Raw genomic sequence first — 19,392 nt, forward strand, 5'->3', positions numbered from 1 at the left:
GACTTGACCCAATACTTGTCAGCTTTCTGCAGTAGTTATCATTTATAATTCACAGCATTTTTCAAACAACTGAATGCTGTATTTAGATTGCCTTATGGTACCACCTGTAAATTTTTTTCGACATAACAGGACACTGTCTAATTTTCCCTGTGAACGGTCATTTTTTTCTGTAGAACAACAAGCCTCCAAAGCCACCAGCTTATATCTTCATGATTGATGTATCGTACAGAAACATAAACAGTGGCCTAGTTAAACTCATATGTGATGAACTGAAGACTCTGCTAGATAAACTTCCAAGGTAAAGAAACGTGTGCTTTGCTTAACTCAATACACTGCAGTTTTCATGTAGCTTTGCATGTTGAGAGGTAAAAACAAGCTACAGAAAATGTCAGAATTTACAGTACAGGCATTTCGGGGTGATAGTGACCAAATGTTAATTTTAACACTGCTGGTAGTTCTTAAACTTTGATGTCTGGGCTTACTATATGAATGGAAAAAATCTGTCATACTAGTTGCTCATGTAGCTTGCATTCTTTCCCTTTCTTGTAGTGAACTCTAGTGGTATTATCAGCTAAGTCCCAGCTTGTAGTTCTGACTTTACTTGCTGTAGTTCTGTTTATCGCAATGCTGCTTTTCTCATTAAATTAAACAGGGAAATATCAAAAACAGAATATTCAAGAATGGCAAGTCTCTCTAAAGCCATAGTGTTGGTGGCTTGTATCTTTAGCTCTTATTGTTAATTAGCAAAACTTTTAAAGCTTCTTGCTGTGCTGAGAGACTTTTCTGTCCTGGTATGTATCTGAGAGGGGAACAAATTTTGTAGGCAACAGCCATTTTATGAAATACAGCACATTTGCTTTGTGAGCATTAAACACACAGTAGTAGTGTTGCTGCCGATCAATATTAATGACAGTATATTATTTTAGTGTAGTTTAGTATAGTTTTTAGTATAGTATATTAATATAGTTTTCATTAAAGTTTAAATAATGCAGACACACATAATTAAATGAGAGCAGTGAAACACTGAGAAATTAAGTAAACGAGATGTTTCTCAGCAAAGGCATATAAAAGCATTGAAAAACATACAGAAGGAAAATGCATTCTGAATAACAATACTTACAGAGGGAGTACAGACTTAAGAAATGGAAAGAGCAAAGTGAGGAAGGGTGGGAGACGAGATCCTTGCGATAACCTGGGATATGTTAAAAATCTTTTATCGTATGTCCTTCTGGGATCTCTGTGCATGAAAGAAATTCCAGTCCAGGGTGGGGGGTTAGTTTGTCAGATGCCCATGTAAGGCCATCTCTCAAGTACTTTGTCATTGAAGATTATACTGGAGACACAAGTGTTTGATATTATCCTGAACATATCTCAGAGCTTTCTGTCAGGATTGATCATGACTCTGAAGATAATAAAAGGCATAAGTGTAGTAACAAAAAGCAGTTGGCAGTTTAGAAACACTTAGGCTTGAATAGGGGAAGTTGATGAAAAATGAAAGCGTGGGTATCTACATCATAAAAAAGGCACATTAATTATTTTCCTCACCAGCACTCTGCAGAGATCTGCTGCTATATAATTTGTTTGTAGGGCCAAAGTTTTCTTGTCCACTGAAAAAAGCAATAAAAAAAATAAAGAAAGGGTAAGCCCTTCAGTTTCTTCAGACTCTGTTGTCTGTTGTCTTTAAACAATACTAATTAAAAAAAAAAAAAAACAAAAACAAAACAGAAGGCATTCCACCAAAATTTGTGGTGAAACTGCCGTTTTGGTGCTGAGACAAAGGTCACTGCTTGTTCATTTTCTGTTACTGGACAAAGACACCTGCAAAAATATTCTGCTGTTACCACATGAGGTGAAAGCCCTGTGCTGGAAATCTACCCTATGCTCATATCTTTAAGAAGACAGACTTGGGGTAGCAAAGCAATCTGTGTTACAAAAAGGCCATTGGTGTAAAGGCCTGTGCCAGGTAAGCCTGTGAAAATGGCTGCGAAGTGAGAAGTTAGAGGCAGCAAAGAAAGGATTAAGGTAGGTGGCTCAAGACTTGGTGTTAAGAACTTTGTGTTTTTGTAGACTTGCAACACAGCAGAAACCACATTATTTGCTTGCTTGAAATTTTAGAGCAGACATTTTCAAACTTAATGTGTTCCAAACCAGAAACCTCTGGCTGTATTTAGATGAAATGGGTTTATAGAAATTGTGCTTATGAGCTCAGAAAATCAGGCTAACTGGTTGTGCAGATATGATTTTTAGGTGCATAATTAAAACAAACAAACAAACAAAAAAAACCACCACCAAAAGCCCCAAAACATTTGAATGCATTTCTGTACATATGATCCAGACGTCTCATTCTGAGACTTTAAAAAGAACTAAATAGAGTGTGAGGTACATAGGCAATCGACTGCTACATTTACAGCTAATCTTTTAAAACTACGATAGAAGAAATTGGATGAAGTGTGGCAGTACGGACTGCCACAGGCAAGAGCAGTATCTGAAAAAATTGTACCAAATACCTGCTGTGTAACAACTTTGGGACTACTAGGATGATGTGGATACTTCTCTTTGAAGTGGGAAAGTGCTATATGTGCAGAAAGTTAATAATACCTTGTCCTCATCAAGCTCTTGAATGCTCCCTGTTAATCATGTTACTAAGAAAATAGTGTCCGAGTGCTGGGAATGATTAGAAATTTACATTCAGAAATGATGCATCTGTTTGAGTTAATGTATCTTGGAGGAATTATTGAAAATGCTTCTCTGTGGAGTGTGTTCAATATAGAATATTGATTTGTTTTAGATCCAAGTAGCCACTTTCCCATCCAGCTGTGTTCCCATAAAACACGAATGGTAGATTAACATTCTAGACTGATGTGAGAGTTAAAGTTTGTAGATGAGAAAAATGATTTGTCTCCCAAGCTCAAGGTTTTAGATGAAGCTTGTGAAACTGCTGATGACATTTTTGGTTTTTTTTGTTTTTTTTTTTTCTCTGAGGACAAACAGATTTGATAGCCAGGAAGAAGCCTGACAGTTTTTTCTATTTGCAATAAGAAGAACAAGAATTGCAGTAGAAGTGTGTTTGTGTTGTTTCTCCTCTTTAGTTTGACTTTCGATTCTGCAAGCGTTTGTGAAATCATGAAATGCAATCTGTTGGTTGCAGTGGAATGGGATGGAGGCCTTGCCATTGATTTTGGTGGGGCCAAGGCTTTACACTCCCTTAGGGGGATAAATATTTTCAGACCCTGGCTGCTTTACTGTGGTGAAGGCTCAGGGTGACTGTTAACATTCTGTTGCTTCTTCAGAGGTTAGAGTGAGGGATAAATAGATTTTTTTTCCCTAAGTGCCTAGAAATTGGAAATACTAAGGTAGGGCTCTGTTAAATGCTTTTGGTGTGATAGTACCATCTGTATGAGTCTGTGTACATTATGGTATCCTGTTTGTGGAGTAGCATATTTTTTTGTGTTAAATTTTGTACAGTCATAGTCTTCCGTGAGTGACTTCTTTTATAAACTAAAGAAAATAAAATCAGCTTGGCCATTTCTGTGGTTCCTATTGCTGCAGTCTCAAAGAACTTTGTGGTACATATTTCTACATCCTAGTGAGATTAAACAATAATTCTTGCTGTTCCCCTTTTACAAATGAAAACTGAGGCATAGAGAAATAATTTCCTCTCAGGTTGTACATTAAATCAGTGGCATAGCTGGGAATTGAATGAGGATTTCCAAGTTTCAGTACTTTGAATATGAATATTTTGCATGCAAAAGCATTAGACTTGGTATTTGCTGGTTTTGTGACATCTCACCATAAGTAGGCTGCTTAAGTGTTTAATGTTGCCATACATAACACATGGGCTGACCTGTAGTAACTGCAAGTACCACAGGCTTCCTATCTGGCATTTTTCATGCTAAAGGCTTGGTTTGTCATTTGCGAGAGAACGCCCTGCTACAGGAAGGTGCTATTTTAGTAGTAATTAAGACCAATTTTTTGAATAGGATTGCCTTTTAGGGAAAAGCTCACTAAACTTAGGACTGCAAACCTGGTAAGGGTCTAACTAGTACTGTTAATGCTGCTGCTAATGGCAGAGTGGGCTACTGCTTAGAAGAGTTAGTTACCACCACAAAAACAGAGACTGAGCCTGCTGCCTGTGGTGTTCCTGCAGGTGTAGCTCACAGCAGCAGTTTGCTAGCTTTGGTTGGCCTGGGAATGTACTAGCAGTAATAATGAGTAATTCCTACAGTATGTTTTCTGTGTGATACATAGCTATGGAGGATTTAACAGCTTTTGCTGCTTAAAAGTAGTCCTGCTGCAGCAGAAGATTGACCCACCAAAGTCACCAGACATTATTCAAGCCTAGTTACTATTCTTACTAGGCACCAATCATTAGCGTCACTGCATTACAATGTGTTCTAAATAAAACTGATTTTCTGATTATATCTTGTAACTAATTGTTCTGTTCTCTCTTTTCCATGTTTGAGGACAGCATGGTTTGTTCTTTGTCTTAAGGAGTTTTGACTGCTTGGATGGGATGCACAGTTGATAGGGTTGATGTAAATATATATTTTTTTAAAGAAGTAAATAATACACCAGTTGGTTTTATTGGAGTGTTTTAATTTGACCTAAGGCAAAGATTGAGGCCATTATATCTGCTTGGTTGTTGTTTGCTTTGTTGCTCCCAGTACAGATAATGATCTGAAAGCAGCCTTGCATTTCAGAGGGATGCTTTTATTGCAGGGTCGGAATTTCAGAATTATAACCAGTTGTTTTTGCTTTTCTTACAGAGAAGAGCAAGAAGAATCCTCAGCAATTCGAGTTGGTTTTGTCACTTATAACAAGGTCCTCCACTTTTTTAATGTAAAAAGCAGCTTAGCTCAGCCTCAGATGATGGTGGTCTCAGATGTTGGAGAAGTTTTTGTTCCTTTGCTGGATGGCTTCCTTGTTAACTTTCAGGAATCACGATCTGTTGTTACCAAGTAAAGTATAATTATTCCATATGTGAATAAGATCTGAATGCTTATGATATGCATTATGCCTTTTAGTCAATTGTGTTATTGGGTTTTGGGGGGTACATGTGTTTACTGTGATACTTTAGAAGTCAGGAGATGCTTCAAGTCATGTATTTCCACCTCTGAGGCAAAGAAAAAGTGATATCAACAACCCCCCAGTGCTGAATTTGAAAGCATATTTGGGCCAGGTGTAAAGCATGCATCTTCAGCTGTGCTGCTTCAAAAATGGGAGGGGTGTTGTGGCTATGTGCCATGTTGCATGTTTTTCCTCTTGCGATGTATACGATGCACACCTGGATATGATCTAAGGACTCGTAAGTCCTTACAGCACACTAGGACTCCTTAATTTTTAGCTATTTTTTATTTATTGCATGTTCCTTTATGTTACCAGCTTTGAAATAGTGCATCTCATAGAATTTAAAAATTTATACTTTGTTTTTATTCTGGCTGGAATCCTAAAAAAATTGAGTGATCAAAATTCATATTTTTTTAATATAAATTTGCATGGAAAACAGCCTTCTGTGTGAAGGCTTGGTATGTTAAAAGGTATGTTTGGGGATTATCCCAAATATGCTAACCAGTTGAGACACTGATCCTTTTGTGTTTCGTAGCTTGTTGGACCAGATTCCAGAGATGTTTGCAGACACTAACGAGAGTGAGACCATCTTTGCTCCTGTTATCCAGGCTGGCATGGAGGCGCTAAAGGTTAGAATGTTCCTCTCTGTAAGAGAAACAGCTCTTAAATAAGACTTGATAAGCTGCAGAAATTCTGTTTGCTAGAAGCCAGTCCCAAGTCCTCCTACAAATCACAATGGTAAAATAGAAAAAAAAGTCGATGATTGTTTCCAGCACTAATGTTCCGTTATTCTAACAGTACATTTGAACTGCTTTAGTCAAAATGAGAACACTGACAGGCATAACATCTGTTTCCCAATTTTGCTTATTGAGGGAAACCAGTCTCTAGAGTCTATTCCACATAGAATGGATGTTTAGGAGAAGATGAGGAGCAGGAGTCAGTTTCTTGTTCAGTATTTGAGAGAAATAAAAAAGTGTTTAGTTACTGCAGCAGAACTGATAGATACTCTGGATGTTTGTACAGATACCCAGTCCTTGCACGTGTGAAGGGCAGGAGAAGAGTCAGTGTAAGATACGATTTTGCCCTGCCTAGTCTGCTTCTGCTGTCTTCTTGTGCAAAACGAGATCTTTGTGACTATTTATGACTCAATTGGGTAGGGGGTTGGAGGGTTTCTGCTTAACTGACAAGTTCTCACAACTTGAATACAGCTGAAAATGAATCCACAGGTCAAGATGCATCCCCAGTTGCTTTCTGCATTTCTAGGACATCCCCTGAAGTGCTGACATTTCCAGGGAGCGCTGCCAATTAAAAGAATGCCACCATGGTTCACCACAAGATTTGTAGGGGCAGGAAACAGGCAGTGGTGTTAAAATAGTTGATTTATCTGCAAGCTGTGTATAGGAAAGCATGAACTTTGAGTAGATAAATTTGTTGAACTGAAAATACACAACATTTCTCAAATCTGTTTATCAAATATTTAATTAATACCTGTTTTCTTGTTATTTATTCATACTGCCAGAAGGTATGTGTGCAAAACAGACGTTTGGTTACCACTTCCGTTGGAATGCTCTTTGCCAATACTTGACTTCTACGAAACAAACTTAAGGGCCATAATTGTAAATTTCCTTTGATGTTGGCTATAAAAGAAAGCAGCTCTTAATTAAGCTTTTCATTTAGCTCATTATTTTAAAGTTACAATTTGTAAGGCTTTTCACTGTAAATTATTAATATGCATATACCTGCGCTCAAGAAAACAATTCTTGTCTAAAAAGAATAAAATGGATTGTGTTCCTATTTGAGATTAATTTTAGTACACTTTTAGAAATAACATAAATACATTTTAGAAAATTTGTCAAAAGCCATGTCAGTAATTCCCAATGCGTATAATGACAAATAGGTATTTGATAAGTCTTTCAGTCTTCAGCAGAATGCTTCTTGAAAGGAATTGAAGAAATTGGCATTCGTGATTAAAGGTATTAGGGGTAAAATTTCAGCTCTGTTATAAGATGCTGCCTTCAATTGTATTTCTGCCATAGCAAAGAGATTTTGTAGTTTTTCCAGAAGAATGTCATAGCTTATTTTGAAATGTGGAATATCTTTATCTTGTGAACATCTTAAGATCTGGAGGAGAAAGAGTACCAAAGCTGATTTGTGTCTGTAGTCTTAGGTATTGCAGTTTTAACCTGGATGTGCGGTTAAGTCTGGAGCAAGAAAAGGACAAATCCCTCCTTCCTCCTTCCTTCCGTTCACCCAACTTCTTCAATACTTGGAAGACCTCAGAATTTCTAATCAGTTTTAACTTCTCTTTGCTTTAATTTTTGGTCAGCCCTGAAGTGGTCAGGCAGCTGGACTAGATGATCCTTGTAGTAGGTCCCTTCCAACTGGAATACTCTGTTCTGATCATTCCCATTACCTGTCTCAAGAGTAAGCGATAAACTGGATTTTCTAAATTTTGGTGGAAAAGCTTGTTAATAGTACAAAGATGCCTGTGGTACTTGCTACTGTTGTTACTTTCTTCTTTGGAATTCAGGGTTTTCTGTCAGTACTTTGTCATCTCAGTAAATATCATGTTCTCACTGGAGTTCTAAGTAAGAATAGAAGACTTGAATAACAACTGGCAGTTACTTCACGTCTTAGTGAGAGGAGGAAATGTTCATTACAAATTTTGATACTCCTGCACTTTAGTATAGATTTGAACATGGAATCTAGTACAGGAATATAATCCTTGCTTGTCTATAAAAATGTAGTGAACACTATTGTGCCTGAACTGAAAGAAATATTTTTTCTGTTCAATTACATTTCCTTTTAATTTTATCCAATTTAGTATTTGTACTTTTGATACTTATTGCATAATGCTTGTATCCAATTAGAAAGTCTCCAAGAGAGGTACTCCTCGTTTTGCCCATCCAAGATTTTAGATTCCTATATAGAAAAATCACTGTAACAACGCATCAGCCAATGTATCTGTGCGTTAGACCAAGTTGTTTGCTGACGTAAAATTCCCAGTTTGTTTCAGGACTTATTTCCATCAAATTTTGAGTCTTTAGATGAATTATTTAGCTCTGAGGAACTTGCAGAAAGTTTACACTGTTCTCTCGAGATACCACAATGTATGAAAATTAGACTTGTTTATCTTAGCAGTAATAAATATGCCAATATGGTGTCTTTGAAACAGGCTGCAGAATGTGCTGGAAAACTGTTTATTTTCCATTCATCATTGCCAACTGCGGAAGCACCAGGGAAGCTGAGAAACAGAGATGACAAAAAACTACTCAATACAGATAAAGAAAAGGTATTTTCTACTCTGAGTTAACAAGGGACTGCTATTATGCTGAATTTCTCTAATAGAGGCTTGACCTTTTTTCATTTATTTTCTTTTGCAAGGATGTCTTGTTTAATTATATAATATTCCCATTCTCACTGTGCCTTGATTACATTATGTAGATACATTGATGCTGCCTCTACAGGAACACTGAAGTCAAAACTACCATAAAGCAACCATTTTTATCCATAAAGGAACCCCCCTCAGCAGCAAGTCATTCCACCCATCAAGAGCCTTTATTACCTGCCTCTTAGTGATTTAGTTGTCTAAGAACCGAGTTGGTTCCCTGCATACAAGTGTATGGGCAGGGGCAACACATTTTTAATCGAATCCATGCCTCGCTTTAAACTTCCACTTCATCTTTTTTTCTTCAAGTGGGGGTTTGGATTGTGGTTGGCTACCAACAGTATCTAATGTTATGACACTTGTATTATTTAATTCTGTGCAGACGCTTTTCCAGCCCCAGGCAAATTCTTACGAGGCCTTAGCCAGGGACTGTGTGGCTAATGGCTGCTGCGTGAATTTGTTCCTCTTCCCAAATCAGTATGTGGACGTAGCCTCTATGGGTCTCATCACAATGTACACTGGAGGAACATTGTACAAGTACAACAATTTCCAGGTAAGTGATGTGTGTTTCCTGCCTTTCAGATAGTAACACCTGAGGATTTGTTGTTTTTTCCTTTTCATTTCAATGTGTGCTTTGACATTTAACATAAAAGTGGAGCGACTCTAGAAAACTTACTTATAAACTCCAGGGGATAAAATTCAAACTTAGAAATGACAGATCAGGCTCAAATATATATCTCAAAACAGTAATAAGCTGGTTGGTATCTTAAAATTCCATCCACTTACTTAAATATGCTGGCACCTGAGCAAGGAAGTCAATTACTCCTGTATATAAAGATAAAAATGCTTACGATAAAGACATACCCCCCCAGACACATCCCCCCAAAGCTGTAACACTTGTTTAAAATTTCATGAGAATCTCTCTGGGGAGTGAGGGACTTCCTCTGTATCAGGAGCTGTCCTGCAAAAAAGCGTTTTTTGCAAAGTCCGCAAGGCTACTCTGCAATTCTTAAGGCTGTGCCGTAAAATCCAAGCTAGGCTGCAAGGTTAAGTGCAGGAATGGATGTTACTGGAGATAATTTGATTGAATAGAAATTCTGGATGTCCAAGCCTAGTGATGAATTGGTGGACACTTGCCTTCATATGTTTCTGTTAACAAAACAACAATCAACATTGCTTCTCTTTTTGAAGGGAACGAGAGATGTTAAATGTGAAAAGAACAGATTCGATGTCGGGGGGATCACAGGGGGAGGGAGAGGGTTGGGTTTCTGCTATGTTGCTGCCACCGGGTGGTGAACTGCAACTTTTGCTTTTGCTTTGCCTTTCTAGCTCAATGCTGACAGTCCCCAGTTCTTAAGTGACCTCAGGAAGGACATAGAAAAAAAGACCGGATTTGATGCAATAATGAGGGTTCGGACGAGTACAGGTAAAGGTGCCCGTTGGGAACGAAAATAAAACAGGAATAAATACGACAATATATAACTTAATATAGTGCTGTAGAGGTCATGTGTAAGATCAGGCTAACTGTTTTAACTTCATTATGTACCTCTTGAAAAGTAATTGGATAGGCTGATAAAATGCATGAATATGTCCTTCCTGTATATGACTCCATAATAATTACTTTTCAAATACAAGTAAGGCTTCTGATCATTATGCATGCATCTTGGATTGCAAGCAAGTTGTATAAAAAAGTGTTGCTGCTGGACACTTACATGTTCCTTCATTTTCACACTTCAAATGACATTACTATGTCTACTTTTCACGCATTCATTCTTACCTCAAATGCAAGCATTTGAGAAACACACACACAGTGGCCAAATCAACAGTGCAAAAGGTTCTGGGTGGTCTCAGTCACAGCGCAGCTTCGTGGCTTGTCCATCAGCTTTTCCCTCTCACCCAGCTGTCAAAAAATGCCATCAGCAACGACAGTTGGTAGCAGCCTGAGGCTGCAAATCCTCGAGGGAAAATGGTTCGTTTCAGTAAGCAAAATTGACTGACCATAAAAAGTCAAAAGTGTCAATTTTATTTGCCCTTTTTAAACAAAAGGATATGTTTGTTTTAATTTGGCTGCAGGCTTCAGGGCTACTGACTTCTTTGGTGCTATTTACATGAACAACACCACAGATGTAGAGATGGCAGCAGTTGACTGTGACAAGGCAGTGACAGTGGAGTTCAAACATGATGACAAACTGAATGAAGACAGTGGAGCCCTAATTCAGGTAAAATAAAGCTTAATTACGTGTAGTGTCATGAAATTGTGAGCAAGAACTTCTTCAGCCATAACAGAAAAAAATTAGGGTGTAGGACTGATGGGAGCAAGGCACAGCCTGCACAGACTCTGGTGACATAATACCACTAATAAAAAAAGGTTTTAATTAACCAGCCAAAGGTTGCATCTTGCCTCAAAAGCACAAACAATGCCCCTCATGACAATCAGTGTGTTTGCCTACCTCTATACTGCATGTTCTATTCGGGGATACCAAAATGCTTTCTCAACACTCGCTGAGACCTTGTCAGCTATTATTTTTTCCATTTTACTAAATAAGTTTGCTTATTTGGAGTACAAGATTCATTGCTACTTATATGGAAACTGTTATTGATGTGGCATTCCTTGTGACACCTCTGTTTAAGAGCAGTTCTCTATTGCTAAACATCGCTTCCAACCCTACGGACTGCTCAAGACCCACCAGCGATGGTACCTGTGCAATGAAAGTTGTCGCTTGCAAGTGTCAGCTGGCTGCCCTGCTCCCTCAGGCCCCACAGCACTCACCGGCTGGAATCACAACGTACTCTGCGAATTACTAGACAGCGCAGCACCCTCTCTCCCGCGCAGAGTGGTTCCAGTCTCTGAGAGGAAAGGGGCAAGCCCTCCATGGTCCTCTGCTCAACTGGATAGCCCTGCAAGTTCAGATCAGACTGGCTGCAGCAGCACCACTAGCACGGGAATTTTGCCTAGTGCGTCAGGAACTTCCTTCCTACCTTGAAAATGCCAGGCTGTTCCACAGCTTATGAAATCTGCGTCCTGCCTTGGTCCACAATGTGGGACCTCAGTAACAGTTCCAGGAAATGCCACTTAGGCAATAATTGGTATTTCTCTGTGTAAATGGCCAACAAGCAGACTTGTGATACATCTTTTGTTAGGAATGGGATTATCCCATCCATTAACAGATAATGAATGGGATCTGGTGGTTTACTATTCTAGGTGTTTAGTCATGACCTTTTTCTTGTTTAATGACAGAAAATGTTACTGCTTGCAAGGTTTTAAACTTAAGCCACAGGATTATCTGAACTTTTTATTTCTGTTCTGCTTGGCTTTTAGCTTGCCCCTATAAATACATTTCATAGGTCAGCAGTTAATCCCTGTGTGGCGAAACATCCAGTTCGGTAAGTCTGAAGTTGCTTCCTAGAGCCACGGTGCAGCTGTGGCAGGGATGTATAGGCCATGTAGATGTTGCATTTACAGCTCTTTCATATGAGAGATACTTGTGGAAGAATCTAATGCAAGGTAGCTTGCAGTCTGTGTTTGGCCTGCAGGCTTTTAGATCATATGTTATATTGAAGTATCAACATTATGTTGAAATAGAATGGGAGTAGTAAGGAAATTCTTAAGTTACACCCTTGATTTTTAGTACGTAAGCCCATGGTTAGCAGGACCTCCCTTCGCTTCATAAGCAACTTATTCACGTAAAAAGAACCACTCAACTTTTCAGATTAAGAAGTGGGTTTTGTGTTGTTTTTGCCAAGAGATAATGTGATGGGCAGAGTACTGCTAAGCAAGCTTCTTATCTCTTGTGCGGCATCTTTTCCAATACATTTATTCGAACTGTTCAAATATTGCACGATTACACAGTATGACTTACAGATTTACAATCAGTGGTCTCTTGTTTTTCAGATGATACCATCAGTGTGTAGCAAATGAGAGTAACAGAAGTAATTGTATTATGCCTTTTATGCACAAAGGAGGTGGCTCTTGCGTGATGGAAGCTTTTCGTTTTAAAATAAAAATAAATGGTAATTTGCTTCTCTGTTACAGTGTGCGGTCCTCTACACATCAATAAGCGGGCAAAGAAGACTTCGCATACACAATATAGGTTTAAATTGTAGTTCCCAGTTAGCTGATGTCTACAAAACTTGTGAGACAGATGCACTTATCAACTTCTTCGCTAAGTCAGGTAAAGTTTAACAGATGGATTTTGTTTCCTTTTTTTGCTTTGGGGTGGAGGAAGGAAAAAGAAAGGGGGCTGAAGTGCTTACCTAGAGGGAAATCGTGTTTTGTAACTTGCTGCTCCAAGCCTGAGCAACTCTTGAAGTAGTATAAAATTGAAAAGACAAATAGATTACATACTTTAGACATACTGCCTTAAATGTAATGCTTGTGAAGGTAGCTAGAAACATGTAATGCACAAAACCGTATAGACACAGTAGTAGAAATGGACATCCTATCATAGTGTTGGAGGTTTGGTGGGGGTTTTTTAGGCAAAGATAGATGAATAAACATCCTCCAAGATGCTGTCTGTAAAAGAGAGTAAAAAGCAGCCATAGACCTCAGGTAAGTAAAATTAGAAGCTAGCAGAATACAGATACTTTTAAGAGTATGTGTCCATCTTTAGCATGTTCTTTTATTCTTCTGTATTTGTAGCTTTTAAAGCCATTCTAAGCCAACCACTGAAGATGGTCAGAGAGATCCTGGTGAATCAGACAGCTCACATGCTGGCGTGTTACAGGAAGAATTGTGCCAGCCCGTCGGCAGTAAGCCAGGTAAAACCCATCCGAACTTGGTCCTCCCCCAGCCAGGCTTTGCAGCAGACAACAACCAACCCTGCAACATCAGCAGTACCAGAAAGGACAATTTCAGGACTTATTTGAATGACAATTGGCAATTTTGTACATTAATGCTGAAATTAATTCTTTCTTCTTCTTCTTGAATGTAACATAAAGATTAGAATTATTAGCACATCCTTAAAATTCAATGGCTCTAGTAAAAGCAACAGGTGCTTCCTTTTAAATTATTCACCCTTATGTCCTGGCGATTCATACCATGCAATCCTTCCAGTAACCAAAAGCCTGGGCACTGACTTGTTTAATGTTAGCGAGGACCAGAGAGACACTTGCTGTGGACCTTCATTTGCCTCCTAATGGTTCAGAGAAAAAACACCCACTTTTCCTATGTGACTCCCCTTTAATTTAGTACCTAAAAATGAGCATGGGTTACAGGGAGACAACAGCATCCAAGGTGATGACTACAGTCTATAGGGCAAAAAATTTCTCTTGGATTCTTATTAAATGTATTAACCATTCAGAGCTGTCACATCTGGTTTGAAACAGCACATATAAACAAGTTTTCTAGTTTTTCATCAAAGAAAACAAGCAGTGGTTTAGTTAAATGTTTGAAAGTCCAGCTCTCATTCCCCAGCATGTGGGATATACTAAGTAACAAGCTTTCTCTGCCTCTCAGCTCATCCTTCCAGATGCAATGAAGGTGCTGCCAGTGTACATGAACTGTCTGTTGAAGAGCTGTGTGCTAGTTGGCAGACCAGAAATTCCAACTGATGAGAGAGCTTACCACCGACAGCTGGTCATGTCTATGGGGGTAGCTGACACACAGTTGTTTTTGTATCCCCAGCTTCTGCCAATTGTGAGTATGTTGTTTGTACATCATCTTTTCATTTTCAGCAAAACTTTTTTCAGTACATTGTGATTTTACAATTGTACAGGTGCAGAAAAGATTCTGTCTGCTGGGCAGGTGTTGTACTACCATGCTGGATTACATTTTTACTGTGACAGAGTTGCTAGTTGAACTAACTTGAGGCAGGAGGGTACAACCTCTAGTTTAATGGAAAATGGAGAAGTAACATTATCAATCACTGACATCAGCATCCTCTAAGAATCTCACTGTACTTTTAGCAAGGTTTTGGCCCAGGCTAATGAAAGATGCCAGCTTTACTAAAAGATCAGCAGTGATCAGTCTCCCCATGTAGGGCAGGTCTTCCTTTGCACACAGTGCACTAACGGAAAAAGAAGAGGGCTGGTTTCTAATTCCTCTAATCTGGAAAGGAACCGCTAATATGTACAAAACCTTTCAACAGTTACTTTTCAGTATCTAAATTAGAGCTTTAGTCACCTTGAAGTCACCAAGTACAATAACTGTTGTGTATTTTTGCCCCATAGCACAGCCTGGATCTGAAGAGTGACACCGTCCCAGCTGCCGTCCGCTGCTCTGAGGAACGTCTCTCAGAAGGAGGGGCCTTCCTTCTGGCCAACGGTCTGAGTATGTTCCTATGGCTGGGAGTCAGCACGCCCCCAGAGCTCATCCAAGGGCTTTTCAACGTGCCATCCTTTGCACACATCAGCACCGAGGCTGTGAGTAGACGGAGACTAGTCCTCCTTTTTCAGAATTTATGATTTAGTTAGTTAGACCAGACTGCTACTGAAACAAGTGAGACAGATTTTCATCATTCAAGTAAAAGCAGAAACAGGTGACCAGCAGAAGGTGTTAAGACACCAGAACTGTCTTAACATACCTAAAACTTTAATAAGCTTTAACACGCTGAACGCTTACAGGAGAGAAGCTTTCACAGCATTTTTAAACCACCTTAAACTTCCACTGTTTTAGTTATTAAAACTTCTATTGAATGTGTGTTGCTAAAATTGGAACAAATAACTTTGCAATAGTTAATGTTTCTCTTGATAATGAATTTTCATATAGTGATTATTTTAAACTGAAAAACAGCTTAGACAGACAAGAGACATACTTTGGTGAAGGAGATGGCATTTCCCAGTTTAGAGCCAAAATCTGCAGTAACTTGCATCATAAATATCAGCAGCTAGTCTTGTATGAATGCATAAAAGATGTGACTGGCATATAACAACCTCCCGTGCTTTCATTCTGACAGACATCACTGCCTGACCTGGACAATCCGTTTTCTAAGAAACTTAAGTCAATACTGGAGCGTATCCAGAGCCAAAAGCCCTACACTATGAAGGTAACTTCTCTCTGCCTCAACTCATTCCTCATACATGTTCAAAAGAACACTACTGGCTTTGACAAAACTTACTGGTAGCTGTGAACGGTTTTACATTATCAGGAATTTTCCTGGGAGTTGCAGCATGCGTTGTAGGCACAAACATCTCATGTTTAATTCTTAATCAAAAGATATTTTCAGAGGTAGTTGAGTCTAAAAGGTTACCATTTCATTCTGCAAGCCTTAATTCACACTAGTCTCTCTCCTATGTTTGTAAATACAGCTACTGAAAGGTAGAGATTTACTGGTCGTCGTCCCCCCCCCAACAGCATACAGTAACAGATACAGGAAAACTCTACTGCCATAGTATGATTGTACCCTAAAATTATGTATCTATCTCATCTTCTCAGCTGATTATAGTGAAACAACGGGAGCAGCCAGAGGTGCTTTTCCGACAGTTCCTGGTAGAAGACAAGAGTATTTACGGAGGAGCTTCTTACGTGGATTTCTTATGCTGTGTTCACAAAGAGATCTGCCAGCTGCTCAGTTAAGGAAACTCAAAGAATGCTTTGTCAGTTTCTTTTTGATTTTGCAAGAGGGACAGTCATTGGTGCCTGAAGGCTGGCCCACAGCTCCACCATACCTGGGCATTCTGCTGTGCTTTAGTGAACCTTTTCTGTGCTCTTTTTGTACAGTTTCATTTCACACCAACTCTCACTGTGTATTTAGTTTACTTATTAAGCTGTAGAATAGGAAGTTCTGCACTCAGGTATTAATCTTCTGGGAGTCCTGACTCTTTCTCTAAGTAAATGAAGTGCCAGATTTCAAACTGTCAACGCTTAAGAGCATGTGGGATGCATTTATTAAAATATAATTTAGAAAACTCTTAATTATTCCTTTTGCTAGTCATAAGTTGTACAAGTACCAGGAAAGATGCTAAAAATCTATACTGAAGAGGAAAAAAAAAAATAGAAAACACTGCTTTTTCTAAGTAAGGGCATACAGTTGAATCAGATTTGCAATAATCGTGTAGCTCAATTTGAGTACTTCAAAGTTCTTCATGTAAAGCTAACCTCTAAAAAATAATCCCTTTTTTCCTGGAAGGGACAAGCATTACTTCCTACAGCAACAGAGCCCTAGGTAACCAGGACACAAAAATGCCTCTGTTTATAACTGGACTTGACTCAAGTTTAACAACAACAGACCACAGGAAGAACAGTAACCAAACAATCCTGTTGCTAAGTTTGGCAGATAATGCCACACTATTATGGTACAACTCTCTAGTCTTAAGGGCAGCAATTAATTTAGCATACTATTTAATTACATTTTCAAAATTGAACACGTTAGGTTTTATTTAGTGCATTTGCTAACTGGAATGTCCAATAAAACTTTGATAAATAAACATCTGTCCCTCAAAGTTTCAGTGGCAGGTCAACTGTAAGACAGTTGACACATTAACCAAAGGTTATTTGTGGTGCTATAAAAAGAAAGCCTCTTGTTTAATACCAGTTCTATTACAGTGACCTCCTCTCACATGACTGGTCTATTCCACAGTCACCGCTTTGAAAAATAAGCCTCTGCTAGTATCAATATTTAAGGTAGAATTTAGAAAGCCAGCATCTTTGGAAGAGCTGTTTACCTCAGATACTTCATCAGTTTGTATCTTTAGGACCAACACCTCTGCATGTGAGGTTTGAACTTTTCCAAACTTGAAAAGCTATTGTTACAAAAATCAGTGTTTCAAAGAAAGCAAAAACCCCTCAAAAGTAAGGATAAGAGTTGAGACTCAAAAAAAAAAGTGCCTTTAAACATGTTAGTGTCATTACTTAGTGTTAATCATTTTAATACCCAAGATAAGCAGTCAAGATGCATATTTTTTTTCATAGCTTTATCAAAACAGTTGTATCCTTGAGCATTGGCTGAGAGCTCTTAAAGAAGCAAGTGGCTATCTATCTTACAAAAGGATCCTTGGACTGAATTCAAGCACTTTTTAGCTGAAGACTTTACCCTGTAAAAAGTATTTGTTGCCATTCCAAATCAGTGTACTTTGTAAAATGACACCAGCAACTCTATGTGTAAAGAAATAAGCAGTTATTAAATATAATCATCATGTGTGTGTTTACTCTTTCATACACTAAGGTCTCAAAGTTTTTTATGCTATCAGCCTCTGCCAAAAGCTATCCAACACCTCTTAAACGCTAGCACCTAAAACTAGTAGCCCAGGTCACTACAGAGGGGTGTTTAGGGCAACTAGCAACGGAAACTGGCTTCAAGGTTCATGCAATGCCTTTCCCTGTAAGCACAGCAAGACAATGCAGAAGGTTTGTTGCACCGACTTCAGGAGCCAGGGAATACGGCAAAGTAAAATTAGCAACAATAATTCCTACACAGCATAAACACCACCATCAGTCAAGACCACTGTAGGTCACCTTCTCCTACACCGACTGTAAAGACAGGCAAGCTTATCTGGCACTACAGAATTTGCAGTGTGTTACTGCTGTTAGCATCACCCCCCTGTTACAGCGAGGAAAGTTGCTCAAACTAGGTCTCAAATGTGCCAGAACAGCCTGGCAGGTAAACTGTTTTAGAAAAATGACTTACCAAATGAGTCAGGAAGTGGGAAGACACAGCCATTCTTACATAGTAAGGCAGTGTAATTAGGGAAACGTTTGTGCTCAGCTGCTGAACAAAGTTCACAGCAACTGCAATGAATGAGAGTTTCCCTGTAGAGGTAGGAAGCTGGTGAGATGCTCGCCAGACAGCTCCTGCCTCAGCCACACTTGCTCAGCGCCTGTTTCCTTACCGTATTCCATGGAGTCTGCTGATGGCCGAAAGAGCATGTCTGCACCGCAACCACATGCATCTTCTACTTGGCCAGTTCAGGCCATGCAAGCAACACTGACCAACTGCTTTAGGGCAGCATGTCACACCTACAGTTCTGGAGGAAGGTGTACATGTCACTCACTTACTTACCTGTGCGCTGGCAAAGGCTACAGAGAGCCAGGACTTCAGGCACTGAGGTGCTATTCAGAACAAAGCTGCAGTAAGACAAAGCTATTTATACTGGCATAGCTAATTTGTCAGAGCTCTGGCCTTTCACACAGAGTTAATTTTACCTGCATTAAGGCATCATAATGGCTAAACTAGCACCAAGATACACATTGATACAACAGCTCTTCCAGCAATCATAGACGTTATAGCACAGACATATCGCAAGTGCAGTTCTTGTCTCCGGCACAAACAGCAGGACTGTAATACTCAACTCAGATTCACAGGAGTTAGGCCCTTTTTTTTTCCTTTTTAATTGCTACAATAATTATACTCAATGTGTTTCACCATACAACTTAACTACTCCTTGCTTTCTCAACCTGTTACAAAAAGGATTAGCAAGCTTTCCTCCATGTTATTAAGTTGACCTTCCTCCCATTACACTGGGCAATTTCTACTATAGCAATAAAGTTGCCACCAACTTTACCAATTTTGGCAGGATAAATCATTTTTTGTACTACAAACAGAAACAGTGGGTCTCATTATCTATCACTTTTAGTTAAATGTATCCTTAAAAAGCCACATTCAAGAAACAAGAGTTATAGATGTTTTCAATGTAATGGCCTTGAAGTGTTAATTTATTCTTTTCTAGAGTGCATTCTGGGTATTTCTATCCCCTGCCAAGGCTTTTAAAACATCTGAGTATTCTAAAATTAATCCCGAGACTTACTGCCATTGTCAGATCAAAATTGTGTTTTAGTTTGCAGCCTAAATCCCACTCCACTGAACAAAGCATTTGGTATCTATGAACATACGCCATGAGCCTGTGTTCATCATACTGTGCTGGGGAAGAACCCCAAAACCCCCAAGAGCATTGCCCACTAACCCACACAGCACATCCAGAATTTCAGCCAACTTCTGGTAACCAGCAGCATCAGAAGGTAGAAAGAATTCTCAAACTGACAACTGGATTTACAGTTGACTGAT

At 39.0% G+C, this 19,392-nt stretch overlaps 1 protein-coding gene across 5 annotated transcripts in view; it reads left to right on the forward strand.

Moving 5' to 3' along the window:
* SEC24D (SEC24 homolog D, COPII coat complex component) overlaps positions 1-17,532 on the forward strand; it is a 73,070-nt gene extending 55,538 nt beyond the window's left edge. For all 5 annotated transcript variants that reach the window (XM_069803404.1, XM_069803231.1, XM_069803310.1 and 2 more), the window contains 13 exons: positions 174-298; positions 4,767-4,958; positions 5,603-5,696; positions 8,243-8,359; positions 8,838-9,008; positions 9,785-9,881; positions 10,529-10,674; positions 12,489-12,627; positions 13,095-13,213; positions 13,911-14,090; positions 14,624-14,815; positions 15,349-15,438; positions 15,828-17,532. In XM_069803404.1, the coding sequence (XP_069659505.1) occupies positions 174-298; positions 4,767-4,958; positions 5,603-5,696; positions 8,243-8,359; positions 8,838-9,008; positions 9,785-9,881; positions 10,529-10,674; positions 12,489-12,627; positions 13,095-13,213; positions 13,911-14,090; positions 14,624-14,815; positions 15,349-15,438; positions 15,828-15,968 (1,803 nt within the window). In that variant the 3' untranslated portion in view covers positions 15,969-17,532. The remainder of the gene's footprint in view (positions 1-173; positions 299-4,766; positions 4,959-5,602; positions 5,697-8,242; positions 8,360-8,837; positions 9,009-9,784; positions 9,882-10,528; positions 10,675-12,488; positions 12,628-13,094; positions 13,214-13,910; positions 14,091-14,623; positions 14,816-15,348; positions 15,439-15,827) is intronic.
* The last annotated feature ends 1,860 nt before the right edge of the window (positions 17,533-19,392 follow it).

Source organism: Haliaeetus albicilla, chromosome 1 (assembly GCF_947461875.1).
Source record: "Haliaeetus albicilla chromosome 1, bHalAlb1.1, whole genome shotgun sequence".
In the NCBI taxonomy this organism is placed as follows: domain Eukaryota; kingdom Metazoa; phylum Chordata; class Aves; order Accipitriformes; family Accipitridae; genus Haliaeetus; species Haliaeetus albicilla.